Source organism: Oncorhynchus gorbuscha, linkage group LG20 (genome assembly GCF_021184085.1).
Source record: "Oncorhynchus gorbuscha isolate QuinsamMale2020 ecotype Even-year linkage group LG20, OgorEven_v1.0, whole genome shotgun sequence".
Classification (NCBI taxonomy): domain Eukaryota; kingdom Metazoa; phylum Chordata; class Actinopteri; order Salmoniformes; family Salmonidae; genus Oncorhynchus; species Oncorhynchus gorbuscha.
This window is the reverse complement of record NC_060192.1, coordinates 6,079,199-6,104,259: the sequence shown is the minus strand read 5'-3', so window position 1 is coordinate 6,104,259 and position 25,061 is coordinate 6,079,199. Positions and strand designations below refer to the sequence as shown.

Genomic DNA, 25,061 nt, shown 5'->3' with positions numbered 1-25,061 from the left:
GAATAATACATTCTGGCCTTTCTCTTGCATTTCAAAGATGGTACAAAAAACTCACGTTTTTTGGTTTGTATTATCTTTTACCAGATCTACATTCATTTCACATTAACACAACCTTCAAAGTGCCACCAGACCTAAAAATACAACAACTAATGTCTCTATACCAAGTTGAGTCTCAGCTTTCAGATGCAATTGGCTCTTTGTTAAGCCCTGATCCCCTTGTTTACTGTTGCAATCTCTGACAACTTTTTTTTCTGGAAAACTCGATTCCCCCTTCCAACCACTGATTTCAAACTGTTTTTAATATACTTTGAAATTAAACCCCAACTACACCTTGCTAATCAGCAAACTCTCAGGTAGTTGTGGTGGACTTTCATCATAATTGCTTCACGTGAACCTCGTAAAATTATTTTTGTAGTGTGGCTAGCCACTGAATAGCTCTGAATTCACTGTCAACATTGTAAAAGCTACAACCAATTTTGGAGCAAACTACTGCTCCCAAATTGTATTCTGATGGGAGTTGTATTATTAACATGGCTAACAACCGTTATGAGAGAAGTTATATGTGGCTAGCTAGCTTGCTAGCATTAGCCATGTTTGGCGGTCAATGAGACAGAGCTAGCTTACCAGCTGAGCTAGCAAACAATGTAACAAAAATATAATTTCAGATTAGAAAAATGTATTATACATTTCAGGAATCACATTAGCAAGTACACCTGGTTCATTGTTAAATTATTTAGCCAAATTATTCCCCATTGCCCTCACTAGCTTTCATGGAGCTCTGCAATTGGTTGGTCAAAATTCTGGGCCTTAGCGAAGGGTCAATTAGAACTGAGTTGATAGCCCATAGCGTTCCAAAGTTAGAGCTAAATGTCTGATGGCACTGGCCCCTATATCAGCCGCCATCTTAGGTCGTACCAGTATGTCAGAATCAGTAGAGGCTGCTGAGGGGAGGACATTTCATAATAATGGCTGGAACGCAGCAAATGGAATGGCATCAAACCATGTGTTTGATGTAATAATAATAATAATATATGCCATTTAGCAGCCGCTTTTATCCAAAGCGACTTACAGTCATGTGTGCATACATTCTACGTATGGGTGGTCCCGGGGATCAAACCCACTACCCTGGCGTTACAAGCGCCATGCTCTACCAACTGAGCTACAGAAGGACCATGTATTTGTCTTTGATGTATTTGATACCTTTCCATTAATTCCGCTCCAGTCATTGCCACAAGCCCTTCTCCCCAATTAAGGTGCCACCAACCTCCTGTGGTCATATTAGCGCAATTGCAAATTTCTCAGCCTCAGGATCACAGAAACACAACACTGAAATATAGCTGCTAGCAGCAATTAACGGGGTTCACAGGATGACAGAAAGGACACAAGATTAGCTGGATAACAAAGCAAGCACTCTATCAGGTCGGAACTATCTTCATTTATGTGCAATCAGTGAAGTCATTACCATGTTTATCTCTCAATACCACAAGGATGATGCATGTGATGTTAGTCTAGTGCTGTAGGTTCTTTTAGTGTAGAAGGTAAATAATCAATCGATAATCATTATAATGTGTAGTTATCCCTTTTTTATTATTATTTTTCTATTATTTCTCGTAAGTAATCGTTTCACTGTTAGTCTACACCTGTTCTTCACAAAGCACATCACAAATAACATTTGATTGTTTTATTTGATTTGATAACATTTCACTATAAATGTGTGAACATTTTAAAATACTGTACATTGTTTTGTCATACCAGTGGTATACAGGTATTATTTACCATGGCTGTCAGCCAATCAGCATTCAGCGTTCGAACCACCCAATTTATAATACTTGTTTTAGCCCAAAATGTAAGTTTACACACCTTATAATAAAACAAATCTTGGAATAATCAGCACCTTGGTCAGCTCCTCCACGTAGCTACCTCGCATGCGCAGTTTTGCTGTCACGACTGTCTGCTCCAACTCCAATCCAGAGGTAAACATGGCGTTGAAGGTGCTGAAGGGAATGGTCAGCGGAGCTGTTAACGAGCTCTCATCAGCCGTTACCGGCAACAAGACGGCTGCCTCCCGGGAGCAAGTCCTGGCCGTTAAACGCGACTACATCTCCCAGCCGCGCCTGAGTGAGTTATTAGCTGTCGTGCCCGGTAAACCGGAGAATAACGCAGGAACGGAGGGGCTAGACGGACAGCCCGATAGGAGATAACGTTGCGCATTCTGCGGCAAGTGATGATGACTAGTAGTAGTATTCAGGGGAATCGATTGCTATTGAAACGCATTTGTATCATATGTTGCTGGGAAATATACGTTTCTCATATCCTAATGAATGAAAATAAATGGAATTTCACCATCACCCCCTCAAAATGTTTTGCAGCAGTTGCATGACTTGCAGCTTCTTACTACAACGGGTGTGAGCAGTGTGTGAGTAACTCTGCTCTGTGTTTGTAGCCTATAAGACAGTGTCTGGAGTCAACGGGCCTCTCGTGATTCTGGACCAGGTGAAGGTGAGCGATCACAGATTAGTACATCTTCAAATCAACATATTGTATTAAAACACAGCCAGGCTCTGACCAGCATGTCATTCAGGTTCCCAGGTGACCCTGTGTGTGTGTGTGTGTGTGTGTGTGTGTGTGTGTGTGTGTGTGTGTGTGTGTGTGTGTGTGTGTGTGTGTGTGTGTGTGTGTGTGTGTGTGTGTGTGTGTGTGTGTGTGTGTGTGTGTGTGTGTGTTTGTGAGACAGTTCCCCAGGTATGCAGAGATCGTCCACCTGACCCTGCCAGATGGAACCAAGAGGAGTGGCCAGGTGTTGGAGGTTACAGGGTCTAAAGCCGTGGTGCAGGTCAGTGTGTCTGTGTGTGACTTGCCCATCATGTCTCAAAATCCTACAACTCAGAGCCCTGTGTTAACTGTCCCTTTGCGTGTGTGTGTGTGTGTGTGTGTGTGTGTGTGTGTGTGTGTGTGTGTGTGTGTGTGTGTGTGTGTGTGTGCGTGCTTACGTGCGTGTGTGTGCATGTGCGCGTGTGTGTGCGTGTGCGTGTGTGTGCATGTTTGTGGGTGTGTGTAGGTGTTTGAGGGGACATCAGGTATTGATGCTAAGAAGACCAGCTGTGAGTTTACAGGAGACATCCTACGCACCCCTGTCTCTGAAGATATGCTGGGTACGGCACTTAGGGACTGTATGTTATTCATAATGAGGGATACCTGGAGAAAATCTGACCTCTGAAGTGAGGTCAGATATTCCCCTATACCCAAAATATAGATAAAAACAAAGTGTATAGCAGAGAACATGCCTATCATTTACCCTCACACCTAGGACAGACAGACCAGACCCTTTGATATGCCGTTTTAGAAACTGTTCTTCATTTTGTAAGCATTACATGGCAACGTAGCCAGAAGGACAAGGGTAAGGGGTGAAGAGATCTCCATTATTATAAAAGCACCGAATGAACCTATCATCTCATTTTGCGGTCTGAGAAAAAAATATTCATTTAAAAACGCATTTGATACAATTCTGTCATTTTACATGACTGCAGAATCTGTTTTTAATACCACATCAGTGCATGACAACGAATAAGCGCACGCTGCAGCAACAGAGACGTTTTTTTTTTTTTAAATATACAGTGGGGCAAAAAAGTATTTAGTCAGCCACCAATTGTGCAAGTTCTCCCACTTAAAAAGATGAGAGGCCTGTAATTTTCATCATAGGTACACTTCAACTATGACAGACAAAATGAGACGCTCCTCTGTCCTCCACTCGTTACCTGCTTTAATGGCACCTGTTTGAACTTGTTATCAGTATAAAAGACACCTGTCCACAAGCTCAAACAGGCACACTTCAAACTCCACTATGGCCAAGACCAAATAGCTGTCAAAGGACACCAGAAACAAAATTGTAGACCTGCACCAGGCTGGGAAGACTGAATCTGCAATAGGTAAGCATCTTGGTTTGAAAAAATCAACTGTGGGAGCAATTATTAGGAAATGGAAGACATACAAGACCACTGATAATCTCCCTCGATCTGGGGCTCCACGCAAGATCTCACCCCATGGGGTCAAAATGATCACAAGAACGGTGAGCAAAAATCCCAGAACCACACGGGGGGACCTAGTGAATGACCTGCAGAGAGCTGGGACCAAAGTAACAAAGCCTACCATCAGTAACACACTACGCCGCAAGGGACTCAAATCCTGCAGTGCCAGACGTGTCCCCCTGCTTAAGCCAGTACAAGTCCAGGCCCGTCTGAAGTTTGCTAGAGAGCATTTGGATGATCCAGAAGAAGATTGGGAGAAGATTGGGAGAATGTCATATGGTCAGATGAACTTTTTGGTAAAAACTCAACTCGTCGTGTTTGGAGGACAAAGAATGCTGATTTGCATCCAAAGAACACCATACCTACTGTGAAGCATAGGGGTGGAAACATCATGCTTTGGGGCTGTTTTTCTGCAAAGGGACCAGGACGACTGATCCGTGTAAAGGAAAGAATGAATAGGGCCATGTATCGTGAGATTTTGAGTGAAAACCTCCTTCCATCAGCAAGGGCATTGAAGATGAAATGTGGCTGGGTCTTTCAGCATGACAATGATCCCAAAAACACCACCCGGGCAACGAAGGAGTGGCTTTGTAAGAAGCATTTCAAGGTCCTGGAGTGGCCTAGCCAGTCTCCAGATCTCAACCCCATAGAAAATCTTTGGAGGGCGTTGAAAGTCCGTGTTGCCCATCAACAGCCCCAAAACATCACTGCTCTAGAGGAGATCTGCATGGAGGAATGGGCCAAAATACCAGCAACAGTGTGTGAAAACCTTGTGAATACTTACGAAAATGTTTGACCTCTGTCATTCCCAACAAAGGGTATATAACAAAGTATTGAGATAAACTTTTGTTATTGACCAAATACTTATTTTCCACCATAATTTGCAAATAAATAAATAAAAAATTCTACAATGTGATTTTCTGGATTTTTTTCACTCATTTTGTCTGTCATAGTTGAAGTGTACCTATGATGAAAATTCCAGGCCTCTCTCATCTTTTTAAGTGGGAGAACTTGCACAATTGGTGGCTGACTAAATACTTTTTGGCCCCACTGTAGGCTATTGTTAAAAAAAAATAGGGTAGTCTAAGTTTGGAACAGTGGTACAGTTGTCGATCAACTGTAAAAATTGAGAGCAACAGAACCAATGACAACTGAAGTATCTGATCATCTTCAATTTATTTTAGAAAAAGCCATTTGTTTATTAAAACAGCAGCCACATATCATCAGGTATGCGCTTGTAACATTCTGTCATTTGGAAACCTGTCATTTTTCTAATTTATTATATTTTATCCCATGATATTGTTGTTGCAAAATAGATTTGTGTTGACTGTGAAATATAAGAGCATTTGCTAGTCTAAATGAACATGCGTAGGTCACTGCATGATCCTCAAACCAAAGACTGGCCAAACTCATATTTCTTCAAGTGAATTCAAAAGGCACTGTAGAATGATTGTATAGCATAATAAGACTATTTTGTCTAATTACTGTCTAATTACTATCTAATTTTAAGTAGTTAGTTAACATTTTATACAGCCTAAATGTCAAAAATCATAGGCATGTTGTTGATGTGTTGTTGAAATGCTGAGCGCTCCTGCCAGCCTGTTGTGTGTAGCAAATGCTTCACAATAGATTTTTTTTAAATAGCATTGCGTACTAAAGTTAGTTATAGATCGCTTTATATAAAATCTTAAGAGGTAAGCCTATGCTTTTAGCCTTTTTCTTTAACAAAGGCCCCAATACCCTCACATACCCCCTCAATTCTAGCCCTGATTTTAACTTAGCACACCAAGCCATTCAAGTTGCAACATTTACTAACACTAGCTAGGTTTCCATGTAAAGTGTTGGTCCCATGTTTCATGAGCTGAAATAGAAGATCCCAGATTCCAGATTCCAGATTCCATATGAACAAAAAGCTTTTTTCTCTCATATTTGTTGCACAAATTGGTTTACATCCTTGTTAGCGAGCCTTTCTCCTTTGCCAATATAATCCGTAGCATATCAAGATGCCGATTAGCAGAATGATCATTACACAGGTGCACCTTGTGCTGGGGACAATAAAAGGCCACTCTAAAATGTGCAGTTTTGTCACACAACACAATGCCACAGATGTCTCAAGTTGTCTCAGGAATGTCCACCAGAGCTGCTGCCAGAGAATGTGATGTTAATTTCTATACCATACACGTCGTTTTAGAGAATTTGGCAGTACGTCCAACTGGCCTTACAACCACAGATCACGTGTAACCACTCACCTGCGGGTCGTCTGAGACCAGCCACCTGGACAGCTGATGAAACTGGGTTTGCACATACAAAGAATTTCTGCACAAACTGTCACAAACCGTCTCAGGGAAGCTCATCTGTGTGCTCGTGGTCCTCACCAGCTTCTTGATCTGACTGCAGTTTGGCATCATAACCGACTTCAGTGGGCAAAGGATCACCTTCTATGGCCATTGGCTTGCTGGAGAAGTGTGCTCTTCACAGATTAATCCCGGTTTCAACTGTACCGTGCAGAAGGCAGCGTGTATGGAGTTGTGTGGGCGAGTGGTTTTCTGATGTCAACGTTGTGAACAGAGTGCCCCGTTGTGATGGCGGTGGGGTTATGGTATGGGCAGGCATAAGCTACACACAACGAAAGACAACTGCATTTTATCGATGGCAATTTGAACGCAAAGAGATTCCGTGATGAGATCCTGAAGTCCATTGTTGTGCCGTTCATCCGCCGCCCATCACCTCATGTTTCAGCATGATAAGGCATGGCCCCATGGCGCAAGGATCTATACACAATTCCTGGAAGCTGAAAATGTCCCAGTTCTTCCTTGGGCTGCATACCCACCAGACATGTCACCCATTGAGCATGTTTGGGATGCTTTGGATCGACGTGCACAACAGCGTGTTCCAGTTCTCACCAATATCCAGCAACTTTGCACAGCTATTTTAAGAGGAGAGGAACAATATTCCACAGGCCACAGTCAACAGCCTGATCAACTCTATGTGAAGGAGATGTGTTGCGCTGCATGAGGCAAATGGTGTCCCCCAGATACTGACTGGTTTTCTGATTCACGCCCCAACCTTTTTTTAAGGTATCTGTGACCAACAGGTGCATTTCTGTATTCCTGGCCATCCCAGTGCTTCTCCCAGCATGCTCTTCGTATAGCCTTAGCCTACGGTATAGGCTATGGATCATTTGATTGAGACCACACTAGGCACACTTGCCATTGCACGCCCAGCAGAGAATCACCTATGAGGGGCAGCATCAGATACACATCGAGTTATAATAAGCAACTCATTTTCAAACACTGAGCAATACGACATTTAATCGATTACAAATGACATGACCCTCCCCTGTACTAAATAAAAAAATACTAAGCACTCGCCCTGACTGAAATTGAAAAAAAAAAAGCATGACTCTCCCCCATTTTCCTCCGGGTAACAATTGTGTAATTGCGACCTCTCTCTCTCACTGTAACTGTTTTGTTGTTGTTGTATACACACGCACAGTAACGCACGTTAAGAACAGTCAATCTGAACCTGTGTGTGTTGGTGTGCGTGCCTGTGCGTGTGTATGGGCATTTCTGTTTGCAGGTCGCGTGTTTAATGGATCAGGCAAGCCCATCGACAAAGGCCCCACGGTGATGGCAGAAGAATACCTGGACATCATGGGTACACGTCTAGAGTTATAGATTGAGAGATGAATATAACGATAGAGAGTGTTGTTTCTTTTTTGAGGAGATAATAACGTGTGTGTGTGTGTGTGTGTGTGTGTGTGCGTGCGTGCGTGCGGGCGTGCTCGTGTGTCCAGGCCAGCCTATCAACCCTCAGTGTCGTATCTACCCGGAGGAGATGATCCAGACAGGGATCTCTGCTATAGACGGCATGAACAGCATCGCTAGGGGGCAGAAAATACCCATTTTCTCTGCTGCAGGACTGCCACACAACGAGGTACGCACACACTCCCTACCTCCGTTAACCCCCATCCTCAGCATTAAGAGCTGTGTGAATGGCCTGGCAATTTGTGTGAAGGTATTGAAGTAGCACATCCATAGGGTCTAGTGCTGATTAAACCCACTAATTAAATTGATTCATTAATTTGTATCATTTTCTTTTAATTAGTTCAGTTTGATTAAATGGGAAATGAGCTTTGAGGCTCTCCTCCAAGGAAGGAAACAGTTGTTTTTTCACATCCTACAGCGTGTTTCTATCTTTTGCCCCATCTCTTGTCCTCTGTCTTTTTCTCCCCCCCTCTCTCTCTCTCTCTCTCTCTCTCTCTCTCTCTCTCTCTCTCTCTCTCTCTCTCTCTCTCTCTCTCTCTCTCTCTCTCTCTATGTGTAGATAGCGGCTCAGATCTGTCGTCAGGCAGGCCTGGTGAGGAAGTCTAAAGATGTGATGGACTACAGTGATGACAACTTCGCTATCGTCTTCGCCGCAATGGGGGTGAGACACAGGGTTACACGCACATGACCCCTTAAAGGGCCAAAAGCTGAGGGATAGGCCTGGAGAAATGTATCCCCTCTCAAATTCATAGACAGAGGAATGGATGCAAGGACTGACCATCCATGATGTCACATGTATAGTTTAAAGCATGTTTTGAGGCTATTCAGTGTTTGTCTAGGTTTACAATGTTTACAAACATTGGAGTCAAACAAGCTTGTATTTGTTGTTCTGACCGGATGTGACAGTTGAAGCTCATGAGGCATTTATAAGTTATATTCTTCCAGAAACAATGGATACATATTATACATTTCTAAGTTGAAACAATATGTATGTAACAACTGCAGATTGACTCTTTAAAACAGTGGTTCCTAAAGTAGGGGTTGCGACCCCGGGAGAATTTCCAACCCTGCCCCAAAAATGTTTTTATTAATATACGGTACCACCTTTTCATTCAAGGGTTTTCCTTTATTTTTACTATTAATAGTGAAGCCATCAAAACTATGAAATAACACACATGGAATCATGTAGTAATCCCAAAAAGTGTTTTATACTTGACCAAATAAGGCTATCTTCTGTATACCACCCCTACCTTGTCACAGCACAACTGATTGGCTCAAACACATTAAGAAGGAAAAAACTTCCACAAATTGACTTTGAACAATGTAGGCCTGTTAATTGAAATGCATTCCAGGTGACTACCTCATGAAGCTGGTTGAGAGAATGCCAAGTGTGTGTGAAGCTGTCATAAAGGCAAAGGGTGGCTACTTTGAAGAATCTCAAATATACAATGTTTTGATTTGTTTAACACTTTTTTTGCTACAACATGTTTCCATACGTGTTATTTCATAGTTTTGATGTCTTCACTATTGTTCTACAACGTAGAACAGTTTGCAAGTCAATGTAGAAAAGGTGTTTCCAAACTGTTGCCTGGGACTGTATGTGTCGTCTTTTTTCTCCAAATCATTGTAATGTGGTTGACCTTAAAAATCTAAATGAAAGTTCGATGCTTGTGACACCCTGTGGAGATTGGGCCTGAGTGATCAGGTTACTGTAAACTTGGTATTGTTTGACTGGACAATGGTGGTTGGTTTCACACATCTTCAGATGTTATAAATGAAATGAAGGCCTGTTGTTCTCTCTCTCATCCTGTATCCTGTCCATTTGAAGGTTATATGATCAATTCAACATTTCTAGGACTCTGGTCTAGTAGGCATCTCTTTGTTCACGCTTTGTCTTATGTGTTAACTGAGGATCTATACCCTCAGAATTATGCTTTGTTAATGTAAGTATTGCCTTGCAACTTAAGTTGCGAATTGTGAATCAATTTGTTTTGCAAGTAATGAAATTACACTTGCTTTGATATTCACTTCTCATAATGTTTATTCTAATTTTAAAGGGTGAGATTTTACGAGTGAGGCACACTATATATAGAAGTATGTGGACACCCCTTCAAATGAGTGGATTCGGCTATTTCAGCCACACCCGTTGCTAACAGGTGTATAAAATCGACCACACCGCCATGCAATCTCCAGGGACAAACATTAGCAGTAGAATGGCCTTACTGAAGAGCTCAGTGACATTCAACGTGGCACCGTCATAGGATGACACCTTTCTAACAAGTCAGTTCGTATAATTTCTGCCCTGCTAGAGCTGCCCTGGTCAACTGTAAGTGCTGTTATTGTGAAGTGGAAAGGTCTAGGAGCAAAAATGGCTCAGCCGCGAAGTGGTAAGTAGGCCACACAAGCTCACAGAATGGGGACGCCAAGTGCTGAAGCACGTAGTGCGTAAAAAATCTCTGTCCTCGGTTGCAACATTCACTACCGAGTTCCAAACTGCCTCTGAAAGCAACGTCAGTACAATAACTATTTGTCGGGAGCTTCATGAAATGGGTTTCCATGACCGAGCAGGCGCACACAAGCCTAAGATAACTATGCGCAATGCCAAGCGTCGGCTGGAGTGGTGTAAAGTTCACCGCCATTGGAATCTGGAGCAGTGAAAACGCGTTCTCCATTCACCATTTGGCAGTTGGACGGACTTTTCTGGGTTTGGCGGATTGCCAGGAGAACGCTACCTGCCCAAATGCATAGTGCAACTGTAAAGTTTGGTGGAGGAGGAATAATGGTTTTCATGGTTCGGGCTCTGCCCCTTAGTTCCAGTGAAGGGAAATCTTAACGCTACAGCATACAATGACATTTTAGACAATTCTGTGCTTCCATCTTTGTGGCAACAGTTTGGGGAAGGCACTTTCCTGTTTCAGCAGGACAATGCCCCCGTGCACAAACCGAGATCCATGCAGAGATTGTTTGTCCAGATTGGTGTGGAAGAACTTGACTGACCTGCACAGAGCCCTGACTGCGAGCCAGGCCTAATCGCTCAACATCAGTGCCTGACCTCACTAATACTCTTGTGGCTGAATGGAAGCATGTTCCAACATCTAGTTGAAAGCCTTCCCAGAATAGTGGAGGCTGTTATAGCAGCAAGGGGGGGGGGGGGGGGGGCGCAACTCCATATTAATGCCCATGATTTTGGAATGAGATGTTCGACAAGCTGGTGTCATTTTGTTGATGTAGTGTATACATAATATACGCATATCAAATATTACCCCACTACAGGGGGACCACTTTGTTATTATTTACATTTACATTTAAGTCATTTAGCAGACGCTATTTCAATTAAGGATTCCAGCTATAAACTTTGACCTCTAACCCTTGACCCCAGGTCAACATGGAGACAGCTCGGTTCTTCAAGTCAGACTTTGAGGAGAATGGTTCCATGGACAACGTCTGTCTGTTCCTCAACCTGGCCAACGACCCCACGTAGGTCACTTCTAACCTTTAACCTCTACCCTCATCTCACCTGCTCCTCAACCTGTCCAATTAACCTTCATTGCAGGGTTTTCATTAGCTGGTAATTGCCTGTTTTTGGGCAATATTTTTTGTTGTTGTAGCTGATAAATAGAATTGTTGCCAGACAAATTGAACGGGAGAAAAAACAATCCCATTGAAAACTACTATTTTTTATTAATTGATGGAAATATCAGTTGATGTAAATACATTTAGTGGAATAATTGAGGCGTGTGCATTTTCGTGAGTCGTCATATATCTTATTTATCTTATTTATCACACATCACGGCATATCCACTCATTTTGAGGGGAATATCACGGGTCCTCAGCTAGTTGCTGCTGGAGTGAAACGTGCTTTTATAAGCCCAGTCATTGTGCAACAATTCTAAATGTAATTGTGTTTTGATGTCCATGGTTAAAAAGAGCTACAATCTTTTTTTCTCAACTCGTAATTGAAGCGTGCCTCCCATTTGCCATTCAGTGCATAGTCAACAGTAGGCAGGCTATCCAACTAGCTCTCACAGTGTCACTTCAGAATTAGACGTTCATCCGTGTGTCTCAAATTTCGAAGTTGTTGCCCTTTTAAAAAAGTGTTTTAAGGTGGTTTAGGCATGAACTTTTATTTGTTTATTTTTCGTCCAATCGTTTAGTAGCTACTATCTTGTCTCATCGCTACAACTCCCGTACGGGCTCGGGAGAGACGAAGGTTGAAAGTCATGCGTCCTCCGATACACAACCCAACCAAGCCGCACTGCTTCTTAACACAGCACGCATCCAACCTGGAAGCCAGCTGCACCAATGTGTTGGAGGAAACACCGTGCACCTGGCAAACTTGGTTAGCGCGCACTGCACCTGGCCCGCCACAGGAGTCGCTAGTGCGTGATGAGACAAGGATATCCTTACCGGCTAAACCCTCCCTAACCCGGACGACGCTGGGCCTATTGTGGGTCGCCCCACGGACCTCCCGGTCACGGCCTGTAAAACAAAAAAACATGGTCATTGGTGACCTGGCTGGGGTATCAGTGTCTATAATATGCCATTTAGCAGACGCTTTTATCCAAAGCGACTTACAGTCATGTGTGCATACATTCTACGTATGGGTGGTCCCGGGAATCGAACCCACTACCCTGGCGTTACAAGCGCCATGCTCTACCAACTGAGCTACAGAAGGACCACACTCCACAATGCAATGCGAGGCGGAGGCATTTTGAAAACATATAATTAATTGTTTGAAACCTGAACTTTTTTTTATTTCATATGAGGCATGTCTTACCTTGCTTCAAGGCCGAGGCAAAATCTGACCTGAGAAACGCGGGTTGTTTTATAAAGACTTCCTCATATGAAATTATTATATATATATTATATTGAAACCACAATTTCTTTCGTGTTCTATTGGTTTCCACATCCACTTTTGTAGTCCAGAAGCTCAAAGACACAATCCTGGTCATATTAGCAACCCATCCTCGTTGTTGCATCTTTAAAGTCCCCGTCTTTCCAAGTTTCCAACAGAGATTTTCATCTCTGTCACATACGGAACCTATATTATCAGGTGCAGGTAGCCTAGTGGTTGAGAGCATTGAGCCAGTAACTGAAAGGTTGCTGGTTTGAATCCCCAAGCTGTCTAGGTGAAGAATGTGGTGATGTGCCCTTGACAAAGGTATTTAACACTCATTTCTCCTGTAAGTCGCTCTTGATATGAGCGTCGGCTAAATGTTTAGAATGGTGTTTTCCTGCTAATTGCATTTTGGGAAATGACGTTTTATTGGCTACTTCATTACAGGAGTTGCATGTTCTGTTAACAAGTCAGTTAAGAAATGACAGTCTACACCGGCCAACGCTGGACCAATTGTGCACGGCCGGTTGTGATAGAGCCTGGATTCAAACCAGGGTGCCTGTAGTGACGCCTCTAGCACCGAGATGCAGTGCCTTAGACCGCTGCACCACTGTTAAGATGAACTACCATAGTGTAAATGTGATTCCTGTCCTTCTGAGCGCTGCGGGTGGACACCCTAATGCATGGTCGGCAAACAGGCAAAACTCTTTTTCTTTTTTTACCGTATAACCACCAGGAATTCATTTCGGGAATCTGTTCCCAAGTATTCCCACAAATAGAAAAATATACATATGTCATTGTGTCTCAATGTAATCAATGTTTTTTAAATTTTCAAATACAATCTATTTTTGGGCCTAGATGTGGTCATTTTGCAGTGTACAAATGATCAGAATTATATTCCGCCTCCGACCATCTCTTCCGGAGAAAATTGTCCCGCCGCGCAATCTAGTTGCCTACCCCTACCCTAATGGGTTAGTCACCCTATGCATTATGTGTCCAGTAAATTTCTCAAATGGCCAGTAAATTAAAATCTGCCCAGTCATGTTGTCCGGCGCCACATTTTCCTGACGGAAACCATGCTTCATTGGTGACCTCTCACCTCTTTGAAGATCTTACCCTCTCCCCGTCTCTCTGCAGTATAGAGCGTATCATCACGCCCCGCCTAGCTCTGACATCAGCAGAGTATCTGGCCTACCAGTGTGAGAAGCACGTCCTGGTCATCCTGACTGACATGAGCTCCTACGCAGAGGCGCTACGAGAGGTATAACACACACACACACGCTGAGGTGCTACGAGAGGTGAGACATCGCCACAGCAAACATCAACATTATTACACATGAAATCAATGACAACGAGTAAATGTCATCCCCCCACTTCTCAGGTCTCAGCGGCCAGAGAGGAGGTCCCAGGTCGTCGTGGTTTCCCAGGCTACATGTACACTGACCTTGCCACCATCTACGAGAGAGCTGGTCGGGTGGAGGGACGCAATGGCTCTATCACCCAGATCCCTATACTAACTATGCCCAACGATGGTATGTCGATCACCCAGATCCCTATACTAACTATGCCCAATGATGGTATGTCATTCACCCAGATCCCTATACTAACTATGCCCCCCAGTGATGGTATGTCTATCACCCAGATCCCTATACTAACTATGCCCAACGATGGTATGTCGATCACCCAGATCCCTATACTAACTATACCCAACGATGGTATGTCATTCACCCAGATCCCTGTACTAACTATGCCCAACGATGGTATGTCATTCACCCAGATCTCTGTACTAACTATGCCCAACGATGGTATGTCATTCACCCAGATCCCTGTACTAACTATGCCCCCCAACGATGGTATGTCATTCACCCAGATCCCTATACTAACTATGCCCAACGATGGTATGTTTATCACCCAGATCCCTATACTAACTATGCCCCCCAACGATGGTATGTTTATCACCCAGATCCCTATACTAACTATGCCCCCCAACGATGGTATGTCATTCACCCAGATCTCTGTACTAACTATTCCCAACGATGGTATGTTTATCACCCAGATCCCTATACTAACTATGCCCAACGATGGTATGTCTATCACCCAGATCCCTATACTAACTATGCCCAACGATGGTATGTTTATCACCCAGATCCCTATACTAACTATGCCCCCCAACGATGGTATGTTTATCACCCAGATCCCTATACTAACTATGCCCAACGATGGTATGTTTATCACCCAGATCCCTGTACTAACTATGACCCCCAACGATGGTATGTTTGTCACCCAGATCCCTATACTAACTATTCCCCCAACGATGGTATGTCATTCACCCAGATCCCTATACTAACCATGCCCCCCAACGATGGTATGTTTATCACCCAGATCCCTATACTAACTATACCCCCAACGATGGTATGTTTATCACCCAGATCCCTATACTAACTATGCCCCCCAACGATGGTATGTTTATCACCCAGATCCCTATACTAACTATTCCCCCAACGATGGTATGTCATTCATGTTTATCACCCAGATCCCCAGATCCCAGATCCCTATACTAACTATTCCCCCAACGATGGTATGTCATTCACCCAGATCCCTATACTAACTATGCCCCCAACGATGGTATGTTTATCACCCAGATCCCTATACTAACTATGCCCCCAACGATGGTATGTTTATCACCCAGATCCCTATACTAACTATGCCCCCCAACGATGGTATGTTTATCACCCAGATCCCTATACTAACTTTGCCCCCCAACAATGGTATGTTTATCACCCAGATCCCTATACTAACTTTGCCCCCCAACGATGGTATGTCATTCACCCAGATCCCTTTACTCACTATGGCCAACGATAGCATGTCGATCACCCAGATCCCTATACTCACTATGCCCAACGATGGTATGTCTATCACCCAGATCCCTGTACTAACTATGCCCAACGATGGTATGTTTATCACCCAGATCCCTGTACTAACTATGCCCAACGATGGTATGTTTATCACCTAGATCTCTGTACTAACTATACCCAACGATGGCATGTCGATCACCCAGATCCCTACACTCACTATGCCCAACGATGGTATGTTTATCACCCAGATCCCTGTTTATGCCCAACGATGGTATGTTTATCACCTAGATCTCTGTACTAACTATACCCAACGATGGTATGTCAATCACCCAGATCCCTACACTCACTATGCCCAACGATGGTATGTTTATCACCCAGATCCCTGTACTAACTATGCCCAACGATGGTATGTTTATCACCTAGATCTCTGTACTAACTATACCCAACGATGGTATGTCGATCACCCAGATCCCTACACTCACTATGCCCAACGATGGTATGTTTATCACCCAGATCCCTGTACTAACTATGCCCAACGATGGTATGTTTATCACCTAGATCTCTGTACTAACTATACCCAACGATGGTATGTCGATCACCCAGATCCCTACACTCACTATGCCCAACAATGATATGTCGATCACACATATCCCTTTACCCAACGATACTACTGTACACACATGTATTGCTTAACTGACTGCTCAAATATGGACAGTCATTTACTTTCTTCCGCTCTCTCAAGTGATGTTCTCTCTCTCTCTCTCGCTCCCGCTCTCTCTCTCTCTCAGACATCACTCACCCCATCCCTGATTTGACAGGGTACATCACTGAGGGACAGATCTACGTGGACAGACAACTGCACAACAGACAGGTGACACCACAGAGACACACAGGAATGTGGCTGTTACCTTCAAAAAGCGCCTCTGGGCATTGGCAGGATTCTAGTGTCTGGCAAATCGATTCTCTCAATTGATATTGTGATGTTTCCGACTCTCTCCCTCTTTACCTCTCTCTCTCTCTCTAGATCTATCCTCCCATCAATGTTCTGCCATCACTGTCTCGTCTGATGAAGTCAGCCATCGGAGAGGGGATGACACGCAAAGACCACTCTGATGTCTCCAACCAGCTGGTATGCATACACACACATACACACACACACACGCTGCTCAACAACATTAGACACTTCTGCTGGAAATCATGTGTTATTGTGTGTGTGTGTGTAGTATGCGTGTTATGCTATAGGTAAGGACGTGCAGGCGATGAAGGCTGTGGTAGGAGAGGAGGCTCTGACGCCTGATGATCTTCTCTACCTGGAGTTCCTACAGAAGTTTGAGAAGAACTTCATCGCCCAGGGTACACTGGGGCATAGGGGGGAGGGGACGGGAGGACAGTGTGCGTGTGTGCCTGTCTGCCTGCGTGCGTGTTTGAGTGCGTGCGCAAGTGTGTAATCTCTCTCTCTCTCTCTCTCTCTCTCTCTCTCTCTCTCTCTCTCTCTCTCTCTCTCTCTCTCTCTCTCTCTCTCTCTCTCTCTCTCTCTCTCTCTCTCTCTCTCTCTCTCTCTCTCTCTCTCTCTCTCTCTCTCTCTCTCTCTCTCTCTCTCTCTCTCTCTCTCTCTCTCTCTCTCTCTCTCTCTCTCTCTCTCTCTCTCTCTCTCTCTCTCTCTCTCTCTCTCTCTCTCTCTCTCTCTCTCTCTCTCTGTTCCAGGAGCCTATGAGAACAGGACTGTGTTTGAGACACTGGATATCGGCTGGCAGCTGATGAGAATCTTCCCCAAAGAGATGCTGAAGAGAATCCCTCAGAGCACGCTGGCAGAGTTCTACCCCCGCTTGAAGTAATGATGACAAACATAGGGATGCATAGTGACACACACAACTCTAACCCTTCGCTCTTGCTCGGCCTCTTTGTAAATGGTGTTGCTGTTGTAACATTGCCAGTAGCTTCTGTACTGTACGCATTATCATAGGCTAGTACTGATACTGTCACACACAGAGGCAACCCCTTACCCGAACAGATAGACCCGTAAAAGTAGAAGATGCAGAAGATATTGACAGTGCTTTCCAAGCCAGAGAGGTTCTCTCTGACCAGCAGAGCCAAATAGCCTGGTAATAGGGTCTGGGATTTTCCCTGGTCAGATCACATGATCAGGAAAATCTCCTGGCCTCAGGCTGTTAGATGTATTGGATGGACAGATGGACGGAAAGGGAGCTGGATGAATAGTGAATGGTCTGTTATAAGTCAGAGGGATGGGGTATTTTTAACAGGATGTGTAGGTGTACTTTAGGTGTACTGTAGGTGTACTGTAGGTGTACTGTAGGTGTAGACTAGTGAATATGCAGTGATGATGCATGTTATAAGTCAGAGGGATGGGGTATTTTTAACAGGATGTGTAGGTGTACTGTAGGTGTACTGTAGGTGTACTGTAGGTGTACTGTAGGTGTAGACTAGTGAATATGCAGTGATGATGCATGTTATAAGTCAGAGGGATGGGGTATTTTTAACAGGATGTGTAGGTGTACTGTAGGTGTACTGTAGGTGTACTGTAGGTGTACTGTAGGTGTACTTTAGGTGTACTGTAGGTGTACTGTAGGTGTAGACTAGTGAATATGCAGTGATGATGCATGTTATAAGTCAGAGGGATGGGGTATTTTTAACAGGATGTGTAGGTGTACTGTAGGTGTACTGTAGGTGTAGACTAGTGAATATGCAGTGATGATGCATGTGTATGAAAGATGGGCTCAAGGCTAACAGCCTATTTCACTCACATATGATTGTTTACGTTTCTAATGGCCTTTTGTTACGACCATATAAGTTGCCTGTGTGTTGCTCCTAGTATCATTTGCATAGATCAGTGCCGTTGCCGCGCCGAGTTAACCCAAAAGCTCCCTGAATTCATTGAACTAAAGCCAGAGATACAACACACAAACTGCAACCCCTTTTGCTGTCAGAACAGCCTCAGTTCGTCAGGGCGTGGACGACAAGGTGTCGAAAGCGTTCCACGGGGACGCCGGCCCATGTTGACTCCAATGCTTCCCACAGTCGTGTCAAGTTGTCCGGATGTCCTTTGGGTGGCGGACCATTCTTGACACACACGGGGAAACTGTTGAGCATGAAAAACCCAGCAGCATTGCAGTTCTTTAAACACTCAGACCGGTGCTCCTGGCACTTACTACCGTACCCCGTTCAAAGGCACTTAAATCTTGTGTCTTGCCCATTCACCCTCTGGATGTCAATTGTCTCAAGACTTAAAAATCATCCTTTTTTAACCTGAATCTTCCCCTAAATCAACAGTTATTGAAGTGAATTTAACAAGTGTCATCAATAAGGGATCATAGCTTTCACCCGGATTCACATGGTCAGTCTGTGTCATGGAAAGAAGCAGGTGTTCCTAATGTTTTGTACGCTCAGTGTATATGTTTCGTCTATATATTTCTCTCTATTTCTCTATTGTAGCTGCTCCGTCGACACGCTGTGGTTTAGTGATGACAATGTTGTTATTTATGGTGAAGACTTCTAGAGTAGACAGATGTACTGTACTTATGTATGTGTTCCTCCTATATCTTTTGGTAAATGTTCGGGATTTATGGTTAGTGTTGTTTTGGTCTAAATGCAGGCATGACTGCTCAGCTTTCTGGGGTGTGTCTGTGCAATAAAGGAATACACGCTGCTCCCGCTCTCTTCTGTGGTTCCTAGCTCTTTAAGGACGCTGCCACACAGACTTTTGGCATCCGGAAATTACGGATTGAGCCAATGGTTTTTCCGTGGATGTCATCCGTTGATGGATGATGGACAACGGAGATGATTGTCCGACAGAAAACGTACAAATAGTCCGTTTTTTATTTTATGAAACTCTTCCGGAAAGAGTTGAACTTTTGACGGACAAAAAAAACAGACAGTGATGAATGCGTCATGCAATTTTGTACATCTTCATGCGTCTCTTTGTGGCCGTGGCCTTGCACATGCAGTGCACACACGTGCAGTGCGCACACACACACACACAGTTGCGGAGACAGACAGTCCTCTGTGATAGCAGATGCAGTACAGTAAAAGGCCACAGGGTGGTGCTGTTGAACTGTGTACTAATGTACGTAATAAACTGTTCCCCTCTCTTCAATCAGTGAACCTACCGTAGACCTACACCTAATAGGTCGATTGTAATTAATGACAGTTGCTCTCTACTGAACACATGCTGAGAAACAAGCTGGTTTGTTCCTCAGTCCCACTGAGTACAGACTGGATTTAAGGTTAGTGTTTAGGAAGGGAGCGAGGAGAGAAGGGGGAGCGAGAGAGGAGAGGAGATATGTGTGCATGACATGCCCTGTAGGCAGAGGGCTGTGTGTTCAACTGTGTCCTCATGCACACAGACAGTTTGTTCTCTCTCGACTCTCTTCTGGCCTTCAAACAGATAATGAACCTAATCTCTCCCTCGCTCTCTCTCTTCTCCCTCCTATGCCAGACTCACACCTTCGCTAAACACCTCTCTGTGGGGCGGAAATGGGCTGTATTTTCCCTGGTGAGGACAGGTGTGAATAGTCTTGTGTCTTTGTGTGTGCATGTGTGCGTGTGTAGGGGGACAGTCGAGTCCTACAGGGAGCTGAATCACTGGATGTAAATCAGCTATACAAGCCGAGCAGAAGAAACACACACAACACACAGCTTGGTACAAGGGAAGGTCTTTGCGTGGGGTGGCATTTTTAGAGGGCATGTGTGTTTATCATTCCTCAAAGCCTCAGTGTGTCCGCCATGATGACACACACTGTCACATCTCATAGATCACACACACACACACACACACACACACACACACACACACACACACACACACACACACACACACACACACACACACACACACACACACACACACACACACACACACACACACACACACACACACACACACACACACACACACACACACACACACACACACACACAGTTTTATTATGCTCAGTGTCGCATGCTGTGAGCTTCTCCGTTCTGTCACTTGTATCTTTCTATTAATCAGACGTTTGTGTGTGGTGTGTGTGTGTGTGTGTGTGTATCAATACGTGTTTCTGCAGGGTAAACAAACATATGGTTTCTCTTCTCCACACGCATTGGAATTATTCATGAGCTGTCTGTATGCGATCACAGTCAGATAACACACATAATTGAAGTAATGACGATAGCATAAGGACGTGTGCTGAAGGACACACACGCACACACACACCCACACCCACACACACACACACAAACACCACTAAAATGGCCTGTATCCAGGCAACTGCGAGAGAGCAGTAGAGTGTGAATGGTAATAGTCAGAGGACTATTATTATGTATTTAATCGATATTTAATTGAGCCAACCTTAACCCTTTTCACAGTCTCTATGGGCTTTTTGTTGTATCGAAGGGGACACACAATGTGCTGCACAAGAATAGAGGAGAGAAGAGGAGGGCAGAGGAGAGGAAATGAGAGCAGAGGAGAGTAGATGAAAGAGGGAAGGAGAGGACAGAAGAGTAAATTAAATATGAGGAGAGGGGAGGAGAGGACACGAAAGGAGAGGAGAGGACAGGAAAGTAAATGGGAGAGGAGAGGAGAGGAGAGGAGAGGAGAGGAGAGGAGAGGAGAGGAGAGGAGAGGAGAGAGAGGAGAGGAAGGGGGAGGAGGCACGAGAGGAGTGAAAACAAGTGAAGAGGTGAGAGTCTAAAACAATGCCAATTGTTTTAGATCGATTTTACCTTATGATCGCTGGAGACAAATGTGAAACCAGTCATATGGCAGCAATCTGAAGAATATCATCATATCACCTTTTCCACCTTCTACAGTGTAAAACATTTCCTGTCATTTTTACAGAAAATTGCTGGCAGCACAGTAGGCAGTAGGTTACTGTACATACAGTATACAGTAATATACTGGCAACACAGAAGCCAGTAAATTACTGTAGATGTACAGGACCTTTACTGTAACACTTTACAGGATATTACCAGAACACCTGACTACAGCAACATGCTGTATTTTTTGTAATGTATTTAGCACATTACTGGAAGCACAGTGGGTTAGTAAACTGTTGCAGATTTACAGTGCAGGTAGCTAGTGCCATCGACGGGCAGAGTATTTCTGTTACATGGTATATGTATTTCAATACCTCTTCACTATTTCACTAGCCTAGACTACAATTCATGTAACAGTTGAATTAGAATACATGTATTTTGTATTTTTTTTAAATGCAACTATATACTTGCAAAGTAGCCTGCTTTTAACTACAGCATTTCTCTGTAACGGTAACATAATCTTTTTACTTGCTATGACTGTGGTATATTATTGTTAACCTTAGTTTAATACACTGTAAGTCACTCTGGATAAGAGTATCTGCTAAACGACCCCCAAAAAGTGTAACCGAAAATGAACACTTGCAAAGCACACTGCTGGGTATTATTCTAATGAGCTCCGCCCCCAAACAAGGCGGAATTGGATCAAAATACAAATAGTTTGAGGGCGGAGCTCATTAGAATAATACCCAGCAGTGTCCCTTGCAAATGTACATTTTTAACATTTACATTTTGCAGAGACTCCGACTTAAAAAACAACAACACATATCATAGTCATAGCAAGTAAAATGGTCTGTAGCCATTACGGTGAATGTTGTTGTAGTTAAGGATACATTCACCTTCAGCATACCCTGTATTTGTAACAAAATACCTTTGGAATGTATCTTTGCCGATCTCTGGTTAGTGCAAATTATGTTACTGTCAAATGTACAGGAACGTGGCTCCCTGTAAGTTCCTGGAAAACGCAGAGCAATGACAATAACGTTAAACTAGCCCAATATACTGTACGAAAGCAAATACTACTAATCATGCTGGCATGTTACAGTAATTACACGGGGTTAGTGCAAGCAGGTTGGCTGCTAGGTATTTGTGTATTACAACATGTTTCTGAATATTTGGTGTTTTAGATCACTTGCGCTTCTAGAGTCCTAAACAAAAGCTTCCAAACTGACTGTGATTAAATCAAATCAAATTGTATTTGTCACGTGCTGAATGCAACACCTTACAATGAAACGCCTTACAATGAAACGCTTACTTTACAAGCCCTTAATTAAGGAACAATGCAGTTGTCAGAAAATAAGAGTTCAGAAAATACTTTACTGAATAAACTAAAGTTTAAAAAAAACGAACACAATACAATAACAAGGCTATATACAGGGGGTGCCGGTACCGAGTCAATGTACGAGGGGGGTACTATGGTATTCAACCCTGATCTGTAGTCAATGAACAGCATTCTCACATACTTATTTTTGTCCAAGTGGGAAAGGGCAGTGTGGAGTGCAATAGAGATTGCGTCATCTGTGGATCTGTTGGGGCGGTATGCAAATTGGAGTGGGTCTAGGGTTTCCGGGACAATGGTGTTGATGTGAGTCATGACCAGCCTTTCAAAGCACTTCATGGCTACAGACGTGAGTGCTACAGCGCAGTAGTCATTTACGCAGGTTATCTTGGCTTTCTTGGGCACAGGGACTATGGTGGTCTGCTTGAAACATGTAGGTAATACAGACTTGTTCAGGTAGAGGTTGAAAATGTAAGTGAATGGCCTCCCGAAGTGGTGCAGCGAGCTAAAACTCATCCAACTCATCCCAAACCATCTCAATTGGGTTGAGATCAGATGATTGTGGAGGCCAGGTCATCTGATGCAGCAATCCATCACTCTCTTTCTTGGTCAAATAGCCCTTACACAGCCTGGAGGTGTGTTGGGTCATTGTCATGCTGAAAAACAAATGATAGTCCCTCTAAGTGCAAACCAGATGGGATGGCGTATCACTGCAGAATGCTAGTTAAATGTCCCTTGAATTCTAGATAAGTCACAGACAGTGTCACCAGCAAAGCACCATCACACCTCCTCCTCCATGCTTCACAGTGGGAACCACACATGTGGAGATCATCTGTTCACCTACTCTGCCTCTCACAAAGACACGGCATGGCGGTTGGGACCAAAAATCTCAAATTTGGTTCCACCAGTCTAATATCCATTGCTCGTGATTCAAAGTTCTTGAAAAGTTCTGGATTGACTGACCTTTATGTCTTAAAGTAATGATGGACTGTCATTTCGCTTTGCTTATTTGAGCTGTTATTGCCATAATATGGACTTGGTCTTTTACCGAATAGGGGTATCTTCTGTATACCACCCCTACCTTGTCACAACACAACTTATTTGCTCAAACGCATTAAGAAGGAAATAAATTCCAGAAATGACATTTTAATTGCAATGCATTCCAGGTGTCTACCTCATGAAACTGGTTGAGAGAATGCCAAGAGTGTGCAAAGCTGTCATCAAGGCAAAGGGTGGCTACTTTGAAGAATCTCAAATATAAAATATAGTTTGATTTGTTTAACACCTTTTTGCTTACCACATGATTCCATGTGTTATTTCATAGTTTTGATGTCTTCACTATTGTTCTACAGTGTAGGAAATAGTCAAAATAAATAAAAAACCCTTGATTGAGTAGGTGTGTCAAACTTTTGATTGGCAATGCACATTAAAATGTCAGGGTATTACTACAGTACCACATATCAGTTCAATTGGTACAGCCTTCTCACTAATGGGTGCAACAAATATAGCCACTTACAAGGCACGCTTTGAAACATGTTAATGAGACAGTGATTCTTTCCCCTCCCACAATGCACCATCCTTTGCAGAATGCTGCAGTAAATATACAAATATACAGCAAAAAAAACACTATTGTTGTATTGTATTTTAATAAAACAATAGTAATTGATAACAGTGAATATTTCATTATTGGTACAGCACTCTCACTAATGGGTGCAACAAGTATAACCTCTTGCAAGCCATGCCTCAACATTTGTTAATGAGCCACAACAATACCATGTACCCACAAAAGGTTTTTGGCACTCCAAAATTACAGTATGGTACTGTATGCTGAATTGCAGAAAAATGACTTGCAGAACAGTAGCCAGTAAATTACTGTTGATTTACATTAAAAGGTTTTTGATTCCAAAAATACGGTATGGTACTGTATTCTGTGGGGTGGTAGTGAATTACAGTAAATTACTGGCAGCCCAGTAGCCAGTAAGTTACTGTAGATTTACAGGACAAATCTACCAAAATACAGTATGATACTATTCTCTGCTGCCCCAGAATAGAGGAGAGGAGAGGAGAGGAGAGGAGAGCGGAGGAGAGGAGAGGAGAGGAGACAAGAGCAGAGTCGATGAAAGAAGAGAGGGGAGGACACGAGGAGAGAGGGGAGGACACGAGGAGAGTAGATGAAATAGCAGAGGACACAAAAGGAGAGGATAGGGGAGGACAAAATGAGAGAGGGGAGGACACGAGGAGAGTAGATGAAATAGCAGAGGACACAAAAGGAGAGGATAGGGGAGGACAAAATGAGAGAGGGGAGGACACGAGGAGAGTAGATGAAATAGCAGAGGACACAAAAGGAGAGGATAGGGGAGGACAAAATGAGAGAGGGGAGGACACGAGGAGAGTAGATGAAATAGCAGAGGACACAAAAGGAGAGGATAGGGGAGGACAAAATGAGAGAGGGGAGGACACGAGGAGAGTAGATGAAATAGCAGAGGACAC

General features: G+C 43.6%; 1 protein-coding gene across 12 annotated transcripts; it reads left to right on the top strand.

Annotated features, from left to right (window-relative positions):
• Nucleotides 1-1,936: 1,936 nt before the first annotated feature.
• LOC124007458 (V-type proton ATPase subunit B, brain isoform) lies at nt 1,937-19,148 on the top strand. Of its 12 annotated transcripts, XR_006833935.1 has the most exons (16): nt 1,937-2,118; nt 2,444-2,499; nt 2,735-2,833; nt 3,059-3,152; nt 7,605-7,682; nt 7,822-7,961; nt 8,352-8,453; nt 11,172-11,269; nt 13,767-13,890; nt 14,011-14,161; nt 16,273-16,355; nt 16,509-16,613; nt 16,708-16,837; nt 17,189-17,907; nt 18,028-18,049; nt 18,148-19,148. XR_006833935.1 is itself a non-coding variant. In XM_046318041.1 (14 exons), exons 1-14 carry the CDS (start codon nt 1,980-1,982, stop codon nt 17,317-17,319), a joined length of 1,530 nt encoding a protein of 509 aa, XP_046173997.1. In that variant the 5' UTR covers nt 1,937-1,979; the 3' UTR covers nt 17,320-19,148. The 12 variants fall into 12 exon arrangements, 1 of the variants encoding a protein (XP_046173997.1); XR_006833925.1 differs by having other exon boundaries at nt 17,189-17,754; nt 17,875-19,148; XR_006833934.1 differs by lacking the exon at nt 18,028-18,049 and having other exon boundaries at nt 17,189-17,787.
• The last annotated feature ends 5,913 nt before the right edge of the window (nt 19,149-25,061 follow it).

Bases quoted from the DNA above. Each gene is read 5' to 3' on its own strand.
- LOC124007458 (XM_046318041.1), top strand. From the start codon at position 1,980: ATGGCGTTGAAGGTGCTGAAGGGAATGGTCAGCGGAGCTGTTAACGAG. The intron at 2,834-3,058 runs GTCAGTGTGTCT...GGGTGTGTGTAG, and splicing joins GGTCTAAAGCCGTGGTGCAG to GTGTTTGAGGGGACATCAGG. The intron at 16,356-16,508 runs GTGACACCACAG...CTCTCTCTCTAG, and splicing joins GACAACTGCACAACAGACAG to ATCTATCCTCCCATCAATGT.